Here is a 23790-nt window from a genome sequence, read left to right as displayed (position 1 = left end):
TATCTCCTTTCTTATGCAGCAAAACTATGATTGCATTATTCCACTCCTTAGACGTCACACCTTTTCTAATGCATTTTGTGAAGAGACTTGCCAGTTTTTGTGTCATGTCTCTTCCTCCCAATTTTAACAACTCTACAGTAACTTCATCTTCCCCCAGGGCTTTCTTGTTCTTTATTTTATTTTTATTTTTTTTCAACGCATGTTGTACCTCATCAGGTTGGCGCATTATAGCCTTAGTTGCTAATGCGGCAATAAAACCCAACAACCAACCAACCTCATAAGGAAGGATATCAAGTATGTTGTATGTGTTAATAATTTGCAATCCGTCTTCAAGGAGCGAGGAAATGATGCCACTGCTGCCATTATTTCCTCGCTCCTTGTATAACTCTTTATATTAGTGTTCTGCTATTTATAAGTACACCATCGTTTCAGCATCATTTGTCTTTCTGTATTACTGCTCATGGCTTCTGATTTGAATCCTTTGTTTTCCCTTAATGCTTGTTCTAATTTTCTTGTGTTAAATTTTCTTATGTCCTCTCTGAGTCTCTTTCTAGTGGCTTTGGATAACTCAATATACTCAATTTTCTCCTTGTCAGTGTTTTTCTTGCTCTTCATTTGTCATCTTCATGTCATCATGACAAGTGTTTCTTGACTAATTTTTTCTTCTTTGGATTTTTTTTTTTACCTATAGGTTTCTTGGGCTTTATCACTTTCAGAAAGTTGTAATATTCCTCATCGATATCTTGGTACTGAGCAGTCTGCAGAAGCTCAAACTTGTTCTTAATTTCCAGTATATACTGCTTTTTCTCCTCTTCTGTTATCTCAAAGACCTTTGTATATTTACTCGAGTCAGTTTTTCCTTTCTTTTCTTACATGTATATCAAGTGTGCACCTTGCCATTCTCCGATCACTTCCAACATTTACCTTGTTCAGGACAGTAACGTCATTCACGATATATCTGGTGCGAGGTTAGCCTGTGCAGACATTGCTCCTTAAAGCTCTTCAAACAGAGAAGTTTTTCCTGATTTATTTTCTGCTTTATTAGTTTAAATTGTCATATTAACTTATTTTCTAGAGTAGCTTTATATTCCTAGTTACGATACTTAGTTTAAAGTTTAACTTAGACAGAGATTTCGTAGATATTACTTAGTATCGGTAACGGTATCAAATCCACGTGTCACAAATTGAACGAGAGGTCTTTTAACCAAATTTAGTCGATTTATTAACCAATTGTTATATCAAATTATCTTCTATAAGTAGATTATAGACCTAGTCAGGATCCTTAGTTTATTCTAAATTGAGATAGCGAGATTTCGAAGCTAATCAATACTTACGAGTCCGTAGAAATACCGTTCGTGAATTCCCGCCATTTTTACACGATAGCATAAGCTTAGTGTAGTATACTGCATAATATAATATTGTCAATTAATCAGTAAATCTATTAATCTTGATAAACTTTATTGTCAATTGAATTGTATTTTTAACTCTATAAATATATATAACGACTTAATCGTAACAAATAATTAATACATAACTATAGTGGTACACGTGATACGGAAGTTGTATAAAGGGAACACTAGATACCGAAAAAAAAAAAAAATATATATATATATATATATAACATAACTGTTTTGGGATATAACTTAAGGATTTAATTTTTGTTTTAAATTTTATTGAATTAAATTGGAATCATGACTCTGACCAGAGCAGCAAAGCAAAAGGCTCAAGCTAATGGGAGTGCTGTGGTTCAGGGGAGAACTGAGGGGGGCAGTTGCCCTCTGAATCACAGTCTATTAAAATGCACTGTTTGCTTGATGTTTGCGGAGCAGTCGGGTACGGGACATGATACTGCCAAGGGGGATGTCTTTGTGTGTGCACGATGTAAGGAGTGCAAGGAAATCAGGCGACAACTCAGCGTTGTTATGGGCCTTTATGAGAGCTTGAAGGACAGGGTGGATGCCCTCGAAGGAAATAAATTGAGGGGCCCATCAAGCTCTCAGCTGCCCACATCAACGCCAGAGCTTGCACTTGGTCATCAGGCAACACAAGGGCAGCCCCCTAGGCAGAATGCGCTGGTCCCACAGGAACTAGTAGTTGTTGGTGACTCTATTGTCAGGGAAACGGGGAACATGCTTTGTAAAAAGGATAGGTGGAATAGGACCAGGGTATGTCTGCCAGGGGCAAAGGTTGATGATGTTGTAGAGCGGATATCATCTTTTAAGGGCACAAAAGGTGATATAGTTGTACACGTTGGCACTAATGATATTAAGAGTAGGAGACTGGCGGAATTACTTAGCAAGTACAGGTCACTGTTGAAAAAAAGCCGTGAATTAGGGTTGAACTTGAAAGTGTCTGCAATTCTGCCCAGACACGATAGGAGGGAGTATATGATGAGAGCCTTGTCGATCAATTCGGCCCTGGAGGGATTGTGCAAGGCTCAAGGGGTAGAATTTTTTTCAGCCTGGACTGTACTTGTTAACAGGAGAGATTGCTTCTACAGGGATGGGATACACTTAAATAGAAAGGGTGCAAGAATTTTTGCTGATGCTGTTGAGGCAGTGTTAGGTGGGTCGGAAAACTGCTAGTTGGGGGGAATACAAGGACTAATAGATTAACAGTAGCCACTGGCAGAGGTGGAAGTGATTCTTGCACTGCTTCTATTCAAATGAGCAGAAGTCTGAAAAACAAGATGCAGGATATTTCAGAGACTGCTGGTAGTCATTGCGGTACAAGTAAACACATGGGTTGTATTAGGGTAGCTAAGAATAGAAACAGGTGCATGTATACCTGCGTGTACACCAATGCTAGGAGTTTGGTAAATAAATTTGATGAATTTGAGGTATTGCTCAAAACATCAAAGGCAGATATTGTTGGGATATCAGAGACGTGGTGTCACACAGATATAAGTAATGCGGAACTGGAATTTGGGGAATACAATGTATATAGAAAGGATAGACAGGACAGGAGGGGAGGAGGGGTTATGCTATTAATTAAGAAACACAAAGTCAAAGGAAGTGAAGCCAGTTGACATCGATGGACAGGGCAGTGTCGAGTCAGTTTGGTGTGACATAAGCATAGGGAAATCAAAATTGAGAGTAGGAGTGTGCTATAGGCCTAATGACTCTGATGAGTATAATAATATATTGTACAGGGAAATAGAGTGGGCCAGTAAATCAGAGAGTCTTATAATGGGTGATTTTAATTTCACAGATACTGACTGGAATTTGTGGGTTGGTCACTCGCACACTAGCAAGGCTTTTGTGGATTTATTGGATGATTGTTTTCTACATCAGCATGTTCGTGAGGCAACAAGAGGGAGCAATACTCTTGATCTGATTATCAGTAGTGATTCTTCATGCATTAAGAACCTGCAAATAAATGAACCACTAGGTGGCAGTGATCACAATGTGTTGAAGTGGGATTTACTCAAGGAGGTAACTACCATCAGAGGTAAAGGGAAGGGTTTTTGTTTTCGTAAAGGCGACTATGATGGTCTGAGACAGTATTTAAATTCTATACAGTGGGACCAACTGATGATGTTACCAACAGCAAACTCAAAATGGGAAGCATTCAAGGAACTAATCTTGGTGGCTACCAGGCTTTACATACCAACTAAGAAATATTGTTCAAGGTTTAGGCCTAAATGGTTGTCAGATGGACTAATGAGACATGTGGCAGAGAAGAAAAATGCATGGGATACATACAAATTAATGAGTGACATGGAAGCCTATGATAGATATAAGTTGGTCTGTAACCAAGTCACAAAGGAGATTAGGCAGGCAAAGGCAGACTACGAAAAATCCTTGGCAAAGGATGCAAAGAAAAACAGAAAGGAGTTCTTTACATACTTGAACTCGAGAAGGAAAGGGATGAATCAGATTGGTCCACTGGATATTGATGGTTCAACAGTTGAGGATCCTGCTCAGGTGGCTAACAATCTAAACGAGTATTTTGCATCTACATTCACGCATGAGGAGTTATTCAGGAAGGAGAATGATGTAGGTAAAGTAAACATTGGCAGTGAGCTGGATGATTTTGTAATAACTGAGAGGAAAGTGGAGGAGAGATTGTTGAGGATAAACATAAAAAAGGCACCTGGGGTGGATGGGATCTATCCAGTTATATTAAAGGAGGCAGCAAAGGAAGTATGCAAACCCCTAGCCATAATTATGAGAGCTTCTTTGGACTCAGGGGAGGTACCCATAGACTGGAGATGTGCAAATGTAACCCCAATTCACAAAGGAGAATCAAAGGCTGACACAAGTAATTATAGACCTGTTAGTTTAACTTCTGTTCCAGGTAAATTAATGGAGGCACTGGTTAAAGAAGCACTGCAGGATCATCTAGACAAGAATTCAGCTCAGACGCAGCATGGTTTTGTTAAGGGCAGGTCTTGCCTGACCAATTTGATTGGATACTATGATGTAGTCACAAAAGAACTGGATGCAGGGAATAACTTTGATATTATATATTTGGATCTTAGAAAGGCTTTTGATACTGTTGCACATGGAAGACTGCTGCACAAATTGGAACAGTGTGGCATTGGAGGCAAATTGCTGCTATGGATAAGGGGATGGTTGAGTGGCAGAAGACAGAGAGTGGTAATCAATGGACACTGCTCAACGTGGACTAATGTTATTAGTGGAGTTCCTCAAGGTTCAGTGTTGGGTCCATTGTTGTTTTCGGTGTTTATGAATGATATTGATGATGGGATATCAAGTTTAATGTCTAAGTTTGCAGATGATACAAAGGTTGGCAGGGTCGTTAAGGACACTACTGACGCTATGCTGCTGCAACAGGATCTGGAAAGGTTGAACAGATGGGCTGAGAGGTGGCAAATGAAGTTTAACATTGACAAATGTAAAGTACTACATATAGGTAACAGTAACCCCAGAGCAATGTATCAACTCTGCGGTACTACACTGACAGTGGTGGAGAATGAAAAGGACCTGGGGGTAATTGTGCAGGCAGATATGAAGTTCTCTGAGCAGTGCAGACGAGCTGCAAGAGTAGCTCATGGTGTCTTGTCAATGATATACAGGAATTTTTCTAGCAGGGATAAGGAGGTGATTATTCCCTTGTATAAGGCAATGGTTAGGCCACATCTTGAGTACTGTGTACAGGTCTGGAGGCCTCATTTCAAGAAGGATGTAGAGCTGCTGGAACGGGTACAGAGAAGGGCAACAAGATTAGTAAATGGAACAAAGGGTTGCTCTTACGAAGAAAGGCTTAAGTTTTGCAAATTACAGAGTCTGGAGACTAGGCACCGGCGAGGTGATCTGATAGAGGTGTATAAGGCTTTGAATGGTTTGAGCATGCTCAATGCCAATGGGATTCTTCATCTTTCTCAGAATAATCACCTCAGAGGGCATAAATTCAAATTGAGGAAGGATGGATGTCGGATAGATGTGCGGAAATTTGCCTTTGGCCAGCGGGTGGTTGGTTGGTGGAACCGACTTTCATCACTTGTTGAAGTTGATCGCCTAAACAAATTTAAAGCTCAACTGGACAGGTATTTCGAACGAACGGAGGGGTGAAATGGGAGAGGGGTTTTTTTTTTTTTTTTTTTTTTGGCTGATGCTGAATAAGCTTGCTTTCTTGCATCATATGCCTCTACTAATGCTAATGCTATCTTCTGTTAGTGAGGATGAAGTCAATTTCATTAGTTGTTATTCCATTTGCACTCTGCCATGTCCGCTTACTGTTCACCCTTTTCTTGAAAAAAGTGTTCATTACTGACAATCCTCAAGATTCTGCCAATTCCACAAGTCTTTCACCTCTTTCATTTCTTTCACCAATTCCAAAATTTTCTATAGTTCCCCTTTCTGCACTGTTTTGTCTTTTTCCAACCTTAGCATTGATTTTCCCCATAAAGATAGTGTAGTGGGTTTTCTGCTCATCTAGAAGGCTCTCAATTTCGGTGTACATTTATTCAGCCTCTTCATCGTCATGACTCTGTTGGTGCATAAATCATTATAAACTTTAGCTTGTAACTCTTAGAAATCCTGAGTATTAGTCTTGACACCCTTGGTGATATACTTTTGAATTCCAAAATGTTGTTTTTTATATCTTTATGGACCAGAAAGCCAACTCCACCTTTGCTCCTTTCACTGTTTCCATTAGTGTACAGCAGATTTCCACTTGATAAACTTATAAGTGATTCATTTCTTCTTGTTGTTTCAGCCAAACTGATGATATTTCAATTCATATTTTCTAATTCCTTTTTCAGCTCTAGTATCTGTCTTCACCGATGAGCGATCTTACGTTGTAATAGGCGAAGTTCAATTTCCGTGCATGGCAGCCTGTTCATACCCAGAGATTCTTAGCACCTTCTGCTTTCACTCTGATTCTCTATGCCGTAAGAGGGAGAGTGAGAGCTCTCACTCCAGCACATGCTGTCATGTGCTGGAGGGTTTGGTCTTTTCCTCTTCATGCTGACCAGCCGTCTTGAAGAGAACCACTCTATTTGATCCCCCATTCGTTGCCACCTAAGTGACGTAACAGGGCTTACCATCGAAAAGGTGTGCATGAGTGGATTTTAGGGAGGCAGGTCAACCAGACTTCTCCTAAATCTTCTGTAATAGAAAGATATTGGATCCATCAGTGTTTTAGACTGAGTATCTGATAACACACAGAATACCTGTTCCCCTCTAAGCCTCTCTATTACTGCAGACTTGTCTAAATGATCCTGCAGTGCTTCTTATAGTGACTCCATTATTTTCCCTTCAACAGAAGTCAAACTAATTGGTCTGTAATTACTTGTTACCCTTTGATCCCCCTTTGTGAATTGGAGATACATTTGCACATCTCCAATCCGTGGGGACTTCCCCCGAGTCCAAGGATACTCTCATAATTATTGCTAAGGGTTTGCTTACTTCCTTTGCTATCTCCTTTAATATAACTGGATATATCCCATCCACCCCAGATACCTCTCTTATGTTTAACTTCAACAATTTCTCCTCCACTTTGCTCTCAGTTATTACAAAATCATTTAACTCCCTGTTAGAGTTTGATAAACATCTGGCCCTCTCCTCCTTGAATTACTCCATGTGTGAATGTAGATGCAAAATACTCATTTAGTTTGGCAGCTATCTGAGAATGATCATCTACACTCAAACCATTGATATAAAGTGGGCCAATCTGATTCATCTCCTTCCTTTTAGAGTATATAAATAAAAAAAATCTTTGTTTTTCTTTACATCCTTTGCCAAAGATTTTTCATAATCTGCCTTCACTTGCCTAGCCTCCTTTGTGACTTTATTACAGACTAGCTTGTATCTACCATAGGCTTCTGTGTTGCCTGACAATTTATGTGCATCCCATGCATTTTCTTCTGTGCCACAAGTCTCATTAGTTCATCTGACATCCATTTGGTCTTGAACCTAGAGCAGTATTTCTTAGTTGGAACAAAAAGCCTGTTGGTAACGTCATCATCAATTGGTCCCACCATATAGAACCTAAAAAATCTATGAAATTATTGTAGTTGCCTTTACGAAAGCAAAAACCCTTCCCTTTATCCCTGATGGTAGTTACATCTTTATGTAAATCCCACATCAGCACAGTGTGATCACTGCTACCTAGTGGTTCCTTTATCTGTAAATTCTTAATGCATGAATAATCACTGCTGATCAAGAGTGTTACTCCCTCTTGTTGCCTCTTTCTCTAACATGCTGCTGTAGAAAACAATCATCCAATTAATCCAGAAAAGCCTTGCTAATGTGCAAGTGACCAACTACAAGTTCCAATCTATATCTGGGAAGTTAAAATCCCCCATTATAAGACACTGATTTTCTGGCCCACTCTATTTCTCTGTATTCATTGTACTCATCAGAGTCATTAGGCCTATAACAAACTCCTACCCTCATTATTTTTGCTTTCCCAGTGCTTATGTCACACCAAACTGACTCAACGTTGCACTGTCTATCTATGTCAACTGGATACACTTCCTTAGATTGTATTTCTTAACTAACAGCATAACCCCTTCTCCCTTCCAATCCTGTCTATACTTTCTATACACATTGTACTCCCCAAATTCCAATTCTGCATCCCTTATATCTGAATGTCTTAACCAGCACTTAAAATTCATCAAATTTGTTGACTATACTCCTAGCATTGGTGTACATGCAAGTATACATGCACCTGTTCTTACTTTTATTTAGTCTAACACAGCCCACGTATTTACTTGTTTCCTGACCCCAGCAACTGGCTTTCTGGGCTGCTGCTGATTCCAATAGAAGCAGTTCAAGAATCATTTCCACCTCTGCCTGTGGCTACTGTTACCTTATTAGTCTGTGAATTCCCCGAAGCTAACAGTTTTCCAACCCACCTAACATTGCCTCGATAGCATCAGCAAATATTCTTGCACCCTTTCTATTTTAGTGTATCCCATCCCTGCAGAAGCAATCTCTCCTGTTAACAAGCACTGACCACACAGAGAAAATTTCTACCCCATGAGCCCTGCACAATCTCTTCAAGGCCGAATTGATTGACAAGGCTTTCACATATACTATCTCCTATCGGGTCTGGGCAGGATTGCAGACACTTTCAAATTTAACCCTAACTAACTCGCAACTTTTTTTCAGCATTTACCTGTACTTGTTTAGTAAATCCGCAGATCTCCTACACTTAATGTCATTAGTGCCAACACGTACAACAAATATCACCTTTTGTGCCCTTAAAAGATGATATCTGCTCTACATCATCAACTTTTGTCCCTGGCAGACGTACTCCGGTCGTATTCCACCTATCTTTTTGCACACAATATATTTCCCGTTTCCCTGACAATTGAGTCACCAACAATAACTAGCTCCTCTGGGACCAGTGCATTCTGCCCTGAAGGTTGCCGCTGTGTTGCCTGGTTCATAAGAGTGTGCTCTGCCGTTGAATTTGGCAGCTTAGAACTTGATGAGCTCCCCATTTTAATTCCTTCGAGGGCATCCACCCAACTCTTCAAGCTCTCATAGACACCCATCAGAACGCTGAGTTGGCACCTAATTTCTTCACATTCTCTGCACCTAGCACACACACAAAGACATCCTCCATGGCTAAATCATGTCCTGTTCAAGAGAGATCCGCAAACATGTCGCATTTTGCACATTTTTTTAGACTATGATGCACTGTAGAATCATCCCCTACAGTTCTCCCACGAACCACAGCACTTCCACTACTTTGCGCAAGTTGCCTCGCTGCTCTAGTCTGGGGCATGATTTCTGTTTAAATACAATTTAGTTGACAGTAAAAATTAAAAGGATTTAAAAATTTAATTGATTAATTGCCTATAATATACTATGCTAACAGATTCCTACTACAGTGCTACGTATTATTCTCTCTAGTTTTACATTAGCCTTACGCTATCAAGTTTTAGATATGCGTAATGCTATTCTGTATTGATACTACACAATGGTAGCAGGTTTCGAACGGTACAAGTTTTACCCATACTAAGTAATAACCCACAAAATCTCTATCTAAGTTCAAAATAAACTAAGTATTGTAGCCAGGGATATAAAGCTACTTCTAGAAAATAAATTAATATGCCAATTTAGTCAATAAAATGGTAAAAATTTAAGAAAAACTTCTCTGTTTGCTGGAGCCGTAAAAACTTCGCCATCACCGAGCTAATCTCGTTCTCACCTCTTGATAAACTTATAATTGATTCATTTCTTCTTGTTGTTTCAGCCAAACTGATGTTGTTTCAGCCAAACTGATGATATTCCAATTCACATTTTCTAATTCCTTTTCCAGCTCTAATATCCTATCTTCACTGATGAATGATCTTATGTTGTAACAGGCCAAGTTCCATTTCCGTGCATGGAGCCTGGTTGTACCCAGAGATTCTTAGCACCCTCTGCTTCCACTCTGATTCTCTCATTGCCGTAAGAGTGGGAGTGAAAGCTGCTGGGGACTGAGGGCCATTTGTTTCGTTGTGCTTTCATGTGCTGGAGGGTTTGGTCATTTCCTCTTCAAGGTGACCAGGCATCTTGAAGAGAACCACTCTACACGTTCATTGCCACTAAGTGATGTAACAGGGCTTACCATCGAGAAGGTCTGCACGAGTGGATTTTAGGGAGGCAGGTCAACCGGACTTCTCCTAAATCTTCTGAAATAGATATTGGATTCATCAGTGTCTGATAACACACAGAATGCCTGCTCCCCTCTAAATCCAGAGCAGTAACTTGTCCCTAATTCTCTTGTGCTTCAGTTTGTACAACAGTATAAAAAGCTTTTCTGAAATCCAAGTAATTTTGATATAATATCAAAATTATTTTTTGCATCTATTTCCTGTTACTGCATCATAGTATCCAATCAGATTGCTCAGACATGATTGTCTCTTAACAAATCCATACTGTGATTGCAGCATAATTGCCTTCCTGTCTAGATGATCCTGCATTACTTCTTTAACCAGAGATTCCTTTATTTTCCTGGAACAGAACTAACAGTTCTGTAATTATTTGCATCACTCATTGATCTCCCCCTTTGTGAACTGGGCATACATTTGCACATCTCCAGTCCATAGAGACCTCTCCTAAATCCAAATATGCTCTCAGAATTATGGCTAAGAGTTTGCTTACATCTTTTGCTGCCTCTCTTAATAGAATTGGATAGATTCCATTGACCTCAGGTACCTTTTTTTATGTTAAACTTCAACAATTTCTTCAACAGTGCATTAAAAAAAAAATTCCTGCAATTTAAACAGCACTTAACTTTCATGTATATTCCAGAACCTTTCATCTGTTATATCATACAGCAGTCTACTAATGCTATAGTAATTTCTTGTATTTACTTTCTTCTTTTAGTATTAATGTTATTGGGTACTTTTCATATTTCTCTCCATCTCAGATGCCAGCAGTTGCTCCTTCTGGTTCCTCTTTTTGCATTTGTGCTCATTCATTAGCTACAGATACCAGTCATTCTGAAACATTGTTTGCTTGTGCTTAGCTAATCGTGATTCTTGGTAAAGTTTTATATTTCATTATTGCAGTATTCAATATGAGTCATGTATGGAATATCAAAACAAAACTGTTTACATTCTAATGAAGCATTGTGCTACCTGTATTGTTGGCATCAAGCATTGTAGAAGCCTCTAGTGGCATAACTATGAAATCGCACACAGATATGTGTGGAAAGTACCAATTGAACGAGTGCCTTTTAGTTGATGCTGTTATGTGGATTTGTTTCTCACGAAAAAATTAGATGGCATTACTTTTTAACTTGTAGAAATTTTATGCAGAAATATATATTTTTTTTCTTTTTGGAAAAAAAATGGGTTTAGAAGAAGAGAATACAGCAGAGCCAGTGGAAACAGTAATCAGGCCTGACGTAGCCGAGTGGTCAGGAGCGAGAGTGCATAGCACGCATTCCTTGTGTGCTATGCACTATGTGCTATCACGGACTTGAACCCCGGTCACTTTGTGACCGGGGTTCAAGTCTGTGACTATTAAATACGATAAATATTTGTATTGATAATTTATTGTAAACTCTACTGACTTGGTTGTTGTGCCGGAGTATAAACAGAAAAATTTAATTAAAATAAATTTAATAAGTTTTAATACGACAAGTAGCTTTCAGGGTAACGAACTCCTTCCTCAGCAAGAAAGGTACATACATACAGAAATGCAAACATAACATAAAACCTTAGGAATGGAATAAATTATACTGAATATGCTGTGCATGATCAGATGACTGGGAGTGCGCATACATGAACGTGAGAGTGTTCAGTCATTCACTAAGCCAGATCAAGCAATTGTTGTTGGTGCACAACACGCATATGGGATTGCTGCCAGTGTTTGTCGTGTTTCAAAACTACTGACCCCAAAATTGGGTTTAGTCTTGTACCTCTACTGTGATTTAAAACTTTGTGACAGCTGGATATATTTAGGGACCCTAACCATAGGTGATGATAGTAGTGTCGAGATTGGTTGATCACCTCATTATCGCATCTGGAGTTGAGGTTATGATGAGTTGACCAAAAATGTTCTGCAATTGCAGAGCGCTCAAAGTTGCTTGGGCAGATGGACCTGTCATGTTCCACGAGGCAGTCCTGAAGATGTCTGGAGCTTTTCCCTACATAGCAGCACCACAATCGTGGCAAGTAATCCGGTATACAATACCGCTGCATAATAGAGGTGCGATGGATATTTTTAATTTCGAGACCAGAGATCATAGACTCCTTCCGGGAAGTTGTATGCATTTCGTGCGGTATGTAGAATCTTAGAAATCTGGTCTGAGACAACCGGGTAATACGGAATCTAAGCAGTAGGTACACTGTCACTTTCGCAAGGGAAGATCCCCGCGGCACCCAATTTTGGAGTCAGTAGTTTTGAAACATGACAAATGCTGGCAGCAATCCCATATGCACACTGCACACCAACAACAATCGCCTAATCTGGCCCAGTGAGTGACTGAACACCTTCGCACTCATGTATGCACTTTCCCAGTCATGTTGATCACGCACTACATATTTAGTATAATTTATTCCATTCTTAACATTTTGTTATGTTTGCATTTCTGTATGTATGTACCTTTCTTGCTGAGGAAGGGGTTTGTTACCCTGAAAACTACTCGTTGTATTAAAACTAATTAAATTTGTTTTAGTTACTGCTTCCACTGGCTCTGCTGTTATTCTCTTCTGTTTTTTTTTAATTTATGATTTTTTTTTTTCCTTCCCAGAAACTATGCACCAACAATTCATATCCTTAAACATGCAGAAAGAATGAACTTACAACAAGTATTATGGCTTCTTGGGAGTGACCATAAATTAACAGAAGTAGGAACAATGAACATATTTGTGTACTTTATTAATGACAAAGGAGGTAGGTAGCTTTGAATTTGCAAATAATTTGATTGGTTTTTATTCATAAGGTTAATAAAACTTATTTAAAATTATTGCCCAGAAATTATTTTAAAAAAAATTTTTAATGAGTTTTAAATTGTTCTAATCAGTGGTTCCAATTGTGATCCACATATAAGTCTGCAGGACTTGAGAATAAAATATCATTTATTTTTTATTTTTTTTTTTTATGGTAGGCAGCAAGGAATTGCTGCCATCACTGTTAATGGAAATTAACAGTGATGGGAGATAGAGGTATGCTTATAACAACCTAATGTATACCACATACACTGAGTGATCACTGAATTATGACCACCTACTTAATACTTCCTAGGTCCTCCTTTTGCCTTCAGTACAGCAGCTATCTGATGTGGCATTGATTCAAAAAGATGTTGGGAGGTATGGCCAACCAAGCTATGTATAATGCGGTCGGCACCTCCGTAGCCAGGTGGGCAGGAGCAGCAGTGTGTAGCACATGTTTCTTGATTAGACTGGGGTTCTAGCCCATGATCACCAAATACAGAGGATGTGGAAAGGTCAGGGAATGACCACCACATATCCCTGGAGCAATATGGCCTTAGTTGCTAATGCTCCTAAAAACCAAATAATAACAACAACAATATAATTGCGGTCAGCAATGCAGGTATGGAAGTGATTAGTGTATCCAGATGCCTGATATGCTTTTCCATTATTGTGTTCCACAATTGCTCTATGGGATTTATATCTGGGGGAGTTCAGAAGCCAATCGATATGCTGGAAGATGTTAGAACTGTGTTCCTCAAACCATTCCTGCACAAGTGCCCAATGGCTCAGCACATTGTCATCTTGGAAGACACCATCGCCATTCGGGAAAAGGTGTAACATAGCGGGGTGTACACATCAGCAAGCAGTTGACAATAGCGGAGACCACTGATATGTTGTTCCAGTGCACCAGGGGTCCAAGTTCCTGCCAGTGAAACATGCCCCACACCATACAACCCTCCACCGGCTTGCACTTTTGATACCATGCATGATTGATGAAGAGCCTCATGTTGTTGATGCCAAATCCGTGTATGACCATCCATTGTGTGGAATAAATAACATGACTCATCCGACCAGCACACCCTCCAGTCTTCTCACGTCCAACATGCATTCTCTTTGCACCAGGAGAGGATGCTGTAGGGGTCGTCTGCTGGTATAGCCCATGTGTGCAATGCATGGTCGTGCCAGATATTGTTCCGGGTTGGCCCATGTTGTATTGGGTAGTCAACTCTTCAACATTGCTGCGCCTGTTTGCCTGTACGAGTTGTCGGCCCCTCATCTCTAACATCAACATTTTGCTGACCTTTGCAGTTTTGCCATTGGGCAAAACTGCAAAATGTCATTGTTTGACATTTTAATGCCAGTCCTGGTACACTTTAACTACAGCGGCTCTCGAACACCCCACCGGTTCAGCCGTTTGGGAAATCGAGGCACCAGCTCGTCAAGCACCCACAATCTGTCCTTTATCAAAGTCCAATAAATCCTTCCTTTTACCCATCACCTCGGAATTTTATTACCTGCTGAACCACTGACACCTTATCTATGCTACGTAAGTCAACTAACTTTGCACTCTTGTACCTTACGTGGTCAACGTGTCGCATTTAGTTTTCATAAGGTCGCATTTAGTTTTCATAATTCAGTGATCACTCAGTGTATGTTAGTTATGAGTGCATATAATTGTATTTAAAAATAGTTATTAATAAACTATTTATATTTAATAACTCAAGAAATATTGTACATGCATATTCAATATTTTTTGAACTTTTCATATAAATGTCTCTGACCTCTGCCACAAATAGTAAAGTGGTCCGTGGTTCCCACCTCAAATATAAGAGTGGTTTGTATTACAGTAGAACGTCGGTTATCTGGAATGTCAGTTATCCGGAATAATTTGAAAAGCTGATCTTCTTCTTCCTTTTTTTTTTTTTATTTATTTTTTTATTATTAAGTTAATAGTAGTACAGTAAGCACTGGCTATAGTGATCATGTTTGCAAATTGAATTTTGATCATAATAAATGAAAGATTGGGTTTACTACCCATTTATAACAGATTGTACAAACAAAAAGCCCAATAAACTGAAAACTGCAAATTGTTTTTATTGTTTTATGGTTCTGACCTCTAGAATTCTATGTGACCTTCAGAAGTGTGCTTTAGAAAAATATCACAGAGACTGTTGTGTTTTCTCGGAAACCATGACTGAATTTCAGATTAGTTTAACTCTGTAAGTTTTAGTTTAACTCTGTAAGTAAGATTAGTTTGATTCTGTAAGAATAATATCGGCCCAAAACTGTGTGATTTATTATTTTTCTCAATTTTTTATGGTAAAATATGAACAAAATGAAAACCGTAGTTTTAATATTGCAACAAAAAAAACGGAAATTATTAATAGAATTAGAAAAGGTGAAAACTTAGGAAATCTCTCAAAAGAGTTTATTTAATATGAGGACTTTTACAATTTATGACATCACGAAAAATTTCAATGCTGTAACAGAATTTGTGTCGATTATGGATAGTGAAGGAGGAACTAGCAGGAAAAAGGCTATGTTGAAACCTGAAAATGCCACTTTAGAGAGTGCACTTTGTTTTTTTGTTTTCTTCAGAAGTGAAGTTTAGGTGAACCAGTGTCTGGCCCAATGTTGTGTGGAAAAGCATTGGATTTTAATTGAAAATTAAGAGGTAATGAAGATTTTAAAGCAAGCACAGGTTGGCAAAAAAAACTTTTATCAGAGACACTGTATATGTGAACTAGATATTCAAGGGGAGAAACTTTATGCAAACAAATCGGCAGTTGTCCTTTAAAAGTAAGTTCACTTCAGTTAAGCAAATTTTGAGAAAGAAAATGTTTATAATGTTGATTAGATGGGCTTATTATGGAATGCATTACCGAGAAAAACCCTGACCACTAAAAGAGAAATGCCTGCACTAGGTTTTAAGATGAGAAAAGGCGAGTTACAATTGCTGTGTGTGTGCAGATATCATTGGGACACACAGATGATCCATGCTCGTTATCGGTAAGCTGAAAAAACCGAGAACATTTAAATTTTTCTAATTTTCCTGTTTTGTATAAAAATCATAAAAATGCCTGGATGGATGTTTATATTTTCCGGGATTAGTTTATAATTTTTTTATTTAATTAATCATAATTATTTTATTTAATTGTAACGTAAGAAATTCTATAACTTATCTAATTGTCATAACGTAAGATTAAATTGACTTAATCTTACTGGAAAAATTATCCAAATAATTTTCTGTTTCGATTATCTGGAAAATTTGGTTATTTGGAAGAGGTCTGACATCAATTATTCCAGATAACTGACGCTCTAATGCATTTGAAAAAAAAAGAGTATCACTGCTCTATCAGATATGATAATCGCTATTGGCAGTTCTTAGTTTCTAATTCGGAGTATATTGCGGAGTAAGAGTGAAACAGAGAAAAACATATTATACCATTATAGTGAATCATAATAATTCACTTATCAAAATAAAGCATTTATACAAAAATAGACAATTTAAGTTTGAGTACTGATGCTGTACTGATACAATTTGAGTACTGATGCTGTATAATTTTGGTGAGTACTAAATACACTAAGCCATGAGTTAAACCAAATTAAGTAGTGAATGTAAATGTCTGCTTCAGTTTACACTTAACCTTCATTTTATTATGACAGTAATGGCAGTGTGCTACTGCAACAGGATCTAGAAAATTTGGACAGGTGGGCTGAGAAGTGGCAACTGAAGTTTAACATTGACAAATGCAAAGTACTGCATATGGGTAGATGTAACCCCAGAGGAATGTACCAACTGTGTGGTACTACACTTAGGGTGGTAGAAAATGAAAAAGACTTTGGAGTAATTGTGCAGTCAGATATGAAGTTTTCTGAACGATGCAGACAGGCTGCAAGAGCAGGTCATGGGGTTTTGTCAGTTTTGCTAGCAGGGAAAAGGAGGTGATTATCCCTTTGTATAAGGCAATGGTCAAGCCACGCCTTGTACTGCGTACAGGTTTGGCACCTCATTTTAGGAAGGATGTAGATTTGCTTGAGTCTGTTTACAGAGAAGGGCAACAAGATTGGTGAGGGGAATGAAGGGATCCTCTTACCCAGAGAGGCTTAAGTTCTGCAAATTGCAGCTGCTGGAGACTAGGCACCTGCAAGGTGATCTGATTGATGTGTATAAGGCCTTGAATGGGTTGAACATGTTGAATTCTGATGAGATTCTTCCACTTACTCAGATTACGAACCTAAGGGGGGCATAAATTAAAATTGAGGAAAGAGAGTTGTTGAATAGATGTGTGGAAATTTGCCTTTAGCCAATGAAAAATTTCGTTGGCTAAAGGGGGTAAATTGTTGGAACAAACTTCTATCTGTCGTTGTGGAAGTTGATAGCTTAAATAAATTCAAGGAATGGTCGTGTAAATTTTTTTTTTGGCTGATGCTACATAAGCTCATACGCTTGCTTTCTTGCATCACGTGCCTTAATTACTATTACTATTAAACTGATGATACCATACTTTTAAACTTAAAAATTTTAAAAAATTTCCCTTTGTGATTTTTAGTTACTGACACAGAACAGTGTAAAATAGCATTTTATATACTACGCCGTCCTTCAGGCCTGCATGACTGTTAACTATGTTTAACAGTTGTTGTATTTGCGATTTATTGTAAACTCCTGCTCCTCTGACCTGGTGGTTGTGCCAGCGTATAAAGAGTTTTTATATATACACTGGTGTTCAAAGAAAGTGCATCACCTAGAAATTTCATATTTCTAACCCTTTGTCGCAATGGTATGTTACATTAATGACTAGCATCACAAATAGAAATATAAACAAAAGATATTTATTAATAGTTAAGGCAAAGCTAAGTAATATTTGACAGGTGCTTTCAAAATATTCCAAAATGAACATTTGCAACTTTTATACAACAGTTTTGGTAAACCCGACAATTATGGCTGAAATGTTATCAGAAACCCTCAGTTTGCTTCAGTTTATCATTTTAAATGGAAAACAAAATGAAACGTTCACCAGGTGCAAACAAATATTTAGTTGAACCGCCTCTGGCCCTGATGACAGCAGCACACATTCAAGGCATTGACAAGATTAATTTCAGAAGATAATCAACTGATAGTTCGTGGGTCCAAACACGAATTATGGCTTCCTGAAGTTCACAAAGGGTCTTTGGTTTCTTTCTGGCAACTGCAGATTCCACACAATGCCAACAGTTCTCTATAGGATTCAGGTCTGGGCCGTTTCCTGGCCAGCTAAGGGTTGTAATGGACCATTCTTCCAACCATTTTTTCACCTGTAACAAATGTAACTTTTTGCCTTATGACAAGGAGCAGAATCGTCCTGAAAGATGCAGTTACTTGGCAGGTTGAAATGGTTGGCAGCAGTTTGCCTTCCAATATAGCCAGGTATCCATTGCTATTTACAGAACCTTCTATAAACTGCAGGTGACCTACTCCGTGATACGAAATGCACCCCCATATCATTTGGCTGGTAGGGAATTTCACTGTAGACAACATTCAGTCTGGATGTTATTCTTCACCATGTCTACAGCGAATTGTTTGTCTCCCATCAGAGCCATGCAGGTTGAATTTCTTCTCATCCGAGAAAATAACTGACTTCCACTGCTCGGGGGTCCACTTGACATGCACCTTACACCAAATTAATTGGTGTAAGAAGCCCCTCCTCACACATGCTCCTTACACCAAATTAATTGGTGTGAGGAGGGGCTTCTTAGGACAATGGGCTACAAGTCCATTTTTGAAAAGGTGTCTTCTGACTGTTACTTCACTTGCTACCACTCCTGTATATTCTTCCCATTCTCTTTTCAGCTCAGACAAAGCAGCTTTACCGTTTTTAAGGCATGAGTGCTTAAAAATGCCGTCCTGTTTTGGCATAGAGACTCATTTGCATCCCGTTCCTTTTTTTTCCTCTCAGCAGAACCAGTATTCTTGAGTTTGGAAAGAAATCTACTCGCTGTACTGATTACAAGACATTCTATAAGCAATATGAAGGGAAGAACATCCTTCCTCATGTAAAGCAACAATAGCACTTTCTTTGTGATGTCAACTGCAGGTAACTCGCCATCCTGGCACAAGCAAGGAAGGACTGCAACTCTTGCAGATCATGCTTATATAGCTGAAAGTAACAGCTGATGTGATGCAATATTACATCATAACCTATGCATGTCAATCTTATCTGATACAATCTGCAAGAAATATTGCCATATACTTACGTTATTCGGACAACAATTACAATTTTAAGAGGTGATGCACTTTCTCTGAACACGTGTGTATATATATATCTGGCACATCAGTCTGCAGCCCTGTGAGATATAATTATCAAGCATGCAAACACATAACTAGGTATAATGTTTTTATGAGGTATGAAATTGTCTGCAACAAGAGTACATTTATTTGAACATCCTATGAGAGTTACTAAAAATTAATATGGATAAAGTACAAAAAATCATGATAGATTGGGCTCCAGTTTTGTTAACCCTGCAGTATTGGCACTACATCTTTGAAATTTAACCACAAAATAACAAGCCCACATTAATTGTTGGCTGAAGATAAAAATCTGATTTTTTTTTTACCTTCCTGAATACTGATCAGTTTTTACGTGGTTTGAGTTCTGAATTTTTGTTTATCGTTTTCTCAGAGTTGTAGCATGTGTGCACTAAGAAGATACGGTCTCACCACTTTTGTTCTACTTCTAACTCATAGTAAGGTTAGCTTGGAAAACTGACTAATACTGATAGAAACAAACACATAATTCTAATCTAAAGCTTAGAATTATGTGTGTGTTTGTTCCAGATAAAGTTTTTTTTCATAAAACTGTCCCATCTGATATAATGGTTATTAATGGCTTTTATCCTTTTAAAAGAGTCATTTGGAATATTTGTTATTATATTTGAATAATAAATGTGGAAATGCAAAAAACAATGGAACTTGGGATGGATAGCAACGTACATAATATCCAAATTTCTCATGCTTCATGGCACGCCAAGTTGGAAATAAATTTTGGAAGAATTTGAAAATGGAAGTGAATAATAGCATCCAATATATGAATTTCATTTAAATTTTGTGTTTAATGGTTTTTAAGCTGAAAAATGGAAGAGACTAATAGCTTAATCTTTATATTTTATGCCTGTAGAATTTTTTTTTTTTTTTTTTTTAATTTTCAACTGGATTCATTTTTTTTTTTTTCAAAAAGACAAAACACAGCATTTTTAATTATTTAATTTTTTTTTATTAAGAACTAAAAGAATAATATAAGTATTGCAATCCATTAAAAAAAATGAAATATTGGTATATTCCAAGCAGAATTTAAAAAACCCATAAATTTTCTATTAAAAAGAAAATTTACACCTATCAGGTGTAGTACCACTGTGTTTGTATCACTTAGGGGTGCCACAACTGCAGGGATAAGGAAGAAAAACTGACTCAGGAATAAGCCTGATTGACTGCTTTACTTTCTGAGCAGATGGACAGAACAATGTATAAAGGTTAATTAAGGTGTGCTTAGCCACAAACAGTTTCATGCTCTTTTAATTGATATTGATGCAAACTATTGGGAACATGATCTATCACTAATACAATATTTAAGTAAAAGAAGAGTCCTGAAATGGATATATGACTAAAACTAATGCAACTGTTCATAGAAATGAAAGATAAATCTACCACAATTTGTCAGTGAGGGCTTGAGTTTCACATTTTGCCTTTTTAGTCAACTTGTCAAAACACCTAAATGATAAATGAATTTGGGTAATATTCACTAATATAAAAAATAATAGTAAATGTTGGCCACGTTAAGGCATTTTAAACTGAAAATGCATATGCTAGTGGGCAACTAACAAATTAAAACAGTGTAATTTTCCATGCCGAATGAAAAATTTAAATTCCTAAACTCGAATCTGATATCATATGAAAAAAAGAAGTTTAATTTTTAACAATAGAGCTTTGGAACTAGACCTGGAATTTCAGAAAATGCAGGTTGTTGTTTTATGTTAACTTCTGAAGTGGACATTGAGTCATACCCAAAAGATAGCAGTTGTAGCTAATTAAACTGTTGAAAAATAAAGAACTGACATCAGAATTTCTTAATGAGTTTTTTGCTGCATTTTACTAGGAAGGCAAGTCCGTAGTAAATGACAATGACAAGTGGAGGGAAGTACAAAAATGATTAATTAGAAATGGATAAACAGGCAAGAAGATTTGGGAATAGTATAGAAAATTGAGATTCTAGGACATTTTTACACTTTCACAAATACAAAAAAACTCTCTAAAAACACCCTGCCATTTTTTCTTTAAAATCTTTCATTTTCCTAAAATTAAACTACAAAAATTGAAAAATTAAAATTATTTACATTTTTAATGAAATAATGCGTTTTAAGCTCAATTTTTAATTAAGAAAAACTCTATTCTAATCATGTACACAAATTTTATACGTCCCTTGCTATAAGATCAATCCTCTAATACACAGTAACTGTATCTATATGTGCATCACACATGCACATATAGCTGATAAAATAGACTTCTCCTCTTACCACCAAAGAACTGTTTGTTTGTTTGTTTGTTTGTTATTTGGTTTTTAGGAGCATTAGCAACTAAGGCCATATTGCTCCGTGAATATGCGGTGGTCATCACTTAGACCTTTCCGCATCCTCCGTATTTGGTGGTGACGGGCTCGAACCCCGGTCTAATCAAGAAGCGTGTGCTACGCACTGCTGCTCCTTCCCACCAGGCTACGAAGGCGCCTCACCAAAGAACTGTAAGCACACTTATCACTACTTAAACACTTGAAACTCTTCATACATCTATGCTGTTATCAGTAAATAAAGGTGATAAGTATTAAGTAGGAAACATTAATCAAGCTAATGCAAGATAATTAATTAGAATCTTCATTTAAACTTTAAACTGCTATAACTCTAACTAATTATCCAATTTTAATGTGACTTTCAATAAATAACATATCAGAATAAAGACTTTTTTAAAACTATTTTCTATAATTAAACTCAAATACATGTTCAGTATTATTTTTTAACCCACAGTAAATTAATTTTAAATCATCTTTTAAATTTTAATTTTTAATTTTGATATTAGATAAGGTTTGACTAAACTTTTCTGGCATATAAATTTTAAATAAATTTCTTTTCTCATCATAAACACTTCTGCTATGAGATGAATGCTGGTGTCTTTTTAATAGTTTTGAATTTATTTACATCATATTCAAAGTCCATTCTTAAATCAGTTATTTTTTTAGTAAAGAGAATAGTGACTTTGTATTAAGAATATCTGCCATTTGATTGTCATAATTGTTTTTTCAAGCTGTTTTATTACATAACATTACACTAACCTTTTATAATTTTCATTTATGAATTCATTGCTTAATGAATGATTTAAAACAACACCACAGTTTATTTTCTTTTTATGTATATTGTTAAAGTCCACTTAAAGATTTGTATTTAGCTAACTATTTCTAGTTAATTTATCTAATAGTTTGACGTCTTCTGATAACTTGATATTTAGTTATAATTTCCATATCTAGTTCATCAGCGAATTTAAAAATAAAAGTACTACTAAATGTTTGAAATTGAGTTACTTTTTTCATATTTAATTTTTCGTTAAATTCTTGAATAAATTCTTCATATAATCTGAATACTCTTCATATACTCTGAAATAAATTCCCCATTTAACTTATCTGCATGTTCTTTAATAAACTCTTCAAAGATAGATTGATGTTTAGATATTAGATTCCAGTCAATCTTTTCATGAAATTGTTCTATAAAACTGAGTTTTTGTTCTTTAGGAATAATATTCCAATTGAGATAATTCTTAAATTGTCTAGCTAACCAATCAGAGAGAGTGGGATCTTGATACACATCATCCCATTTGACAGTATTAGGTTTAAAGGGATAGTCTTCAGGAATTTTCATTTAATTATAAACTATTTTTTTCAATTAAACAATGACTGTATTTTTATTGAATAATTGTAAATTTCCTTCCTTTTATTTTTCTTTCAGATAAAATTAAACCTTATATTCAATAATTTTAATTATTTTTTTAATTTCCACTTAAATAAAACTTCAATAGATTTGATGTTGACATCAGAATTCTTGCTAATGTCAAAATGCATTATTTGATATATGTTTTTGAACTGAAAATAATCATCAATTAAACCTTCGTCACAATACGTCTTTATTCCTGCAGCTAAAGAACTTGTATATAATCTTACCTACTCATTTTCATAATTTATGCTAAATTCTTCATATGGATCTTGTTCCTAACACTTCAACATAACATGATTTTAAATTAAAATGATCATTGGCTTTTCAGAAAGGAAGTTATATATATTGTGTTATGGTTTGAATAAAGAGTATATAAAGATAGAATAAATGAAGGTAAGTACACACCTAATATTACTTATGGAGTAGATAAGATATTAGTACATTGTTCAGTTGTAAAAGCAGCTAATGATATATGTTAATTAACTTAAATTGATTATAATTAAAATCTATTTAATTTAATTTATCTTCCACATTCATCTTTTAGTGAAATAACTCTTTCGTTAAATGTTGTTTTACTGAGAGGAAAATATATTGGTGGGTTAGGTTTTCCAATTACGGGGGTATCAAAAAAGTTTGTACCCTTACCTAGAAATAATAGCTCTAGAAAGGCAAAACTTCACTGAAACTTTTAATCCTTTTCTGTGTACTCTCCATGTATAGTAACACATTTCTCCCATCTGTGGATCAGTTGTTTAATGCCTTGATCATAGAAGTCTGCACTTTTTGCCCGAAAGCATTATTCCACTTCATTGATCACTTCCTGAGACCAATCAAATCAGCGTCCATGCAATGGTTTCTTCATTTCTCGAAACAAGAAAAAGTCTGACGGTGCTAGGTCAGGAGAATAGGGTGGGTGCTGCAGTAGTTCAAAG

General features: G+C 36.8%; 1 protein-coding gene across 2 annotated transcripts in view; it reads left to right on the top strand.

The window, feature by feature from the left end:
* Positions 1 to 23790, top strand: part of Bcat (Branched chain amino acid transaminase) — a 209644-nt gene that overhangs the window by 125603 nt on the left and 60251 nt on the right. For both annotated transcript variants that reach the window (XM_090386842.1, XM_090386841.1), the window contains exon 7: positions 12667 to 12809. In XM_090386842.1, coding sequence (XP_090242968.1) covers positions 12667 to 12809 — 143 coding nt within the window. The remainder of the gene's footprint in view (positions 1 to 12666; positions 12810 to 23790) is intronic.

The sequence above is a fragment of the Mastigoproctus giganteus genome, chromosome 12, assembly GCF_048544385.1.
Source record: "Mastigoproctus giganteus isolate SK-2022 chromosome 12, ASM4854438v1, whole genome shotgun sequence".
Lineage (NCBI taxonomy): Eukaryota > Metazoa > Arthropoda > Arachnida > Uropygi > Thelyphonidae > Mastigoproctus > Mastigoproctus giganteus.
Note: the sequence above shows the minus strand (reverse complement) of the source record. Positions and strands in the feature narration are given on the sequence as shown.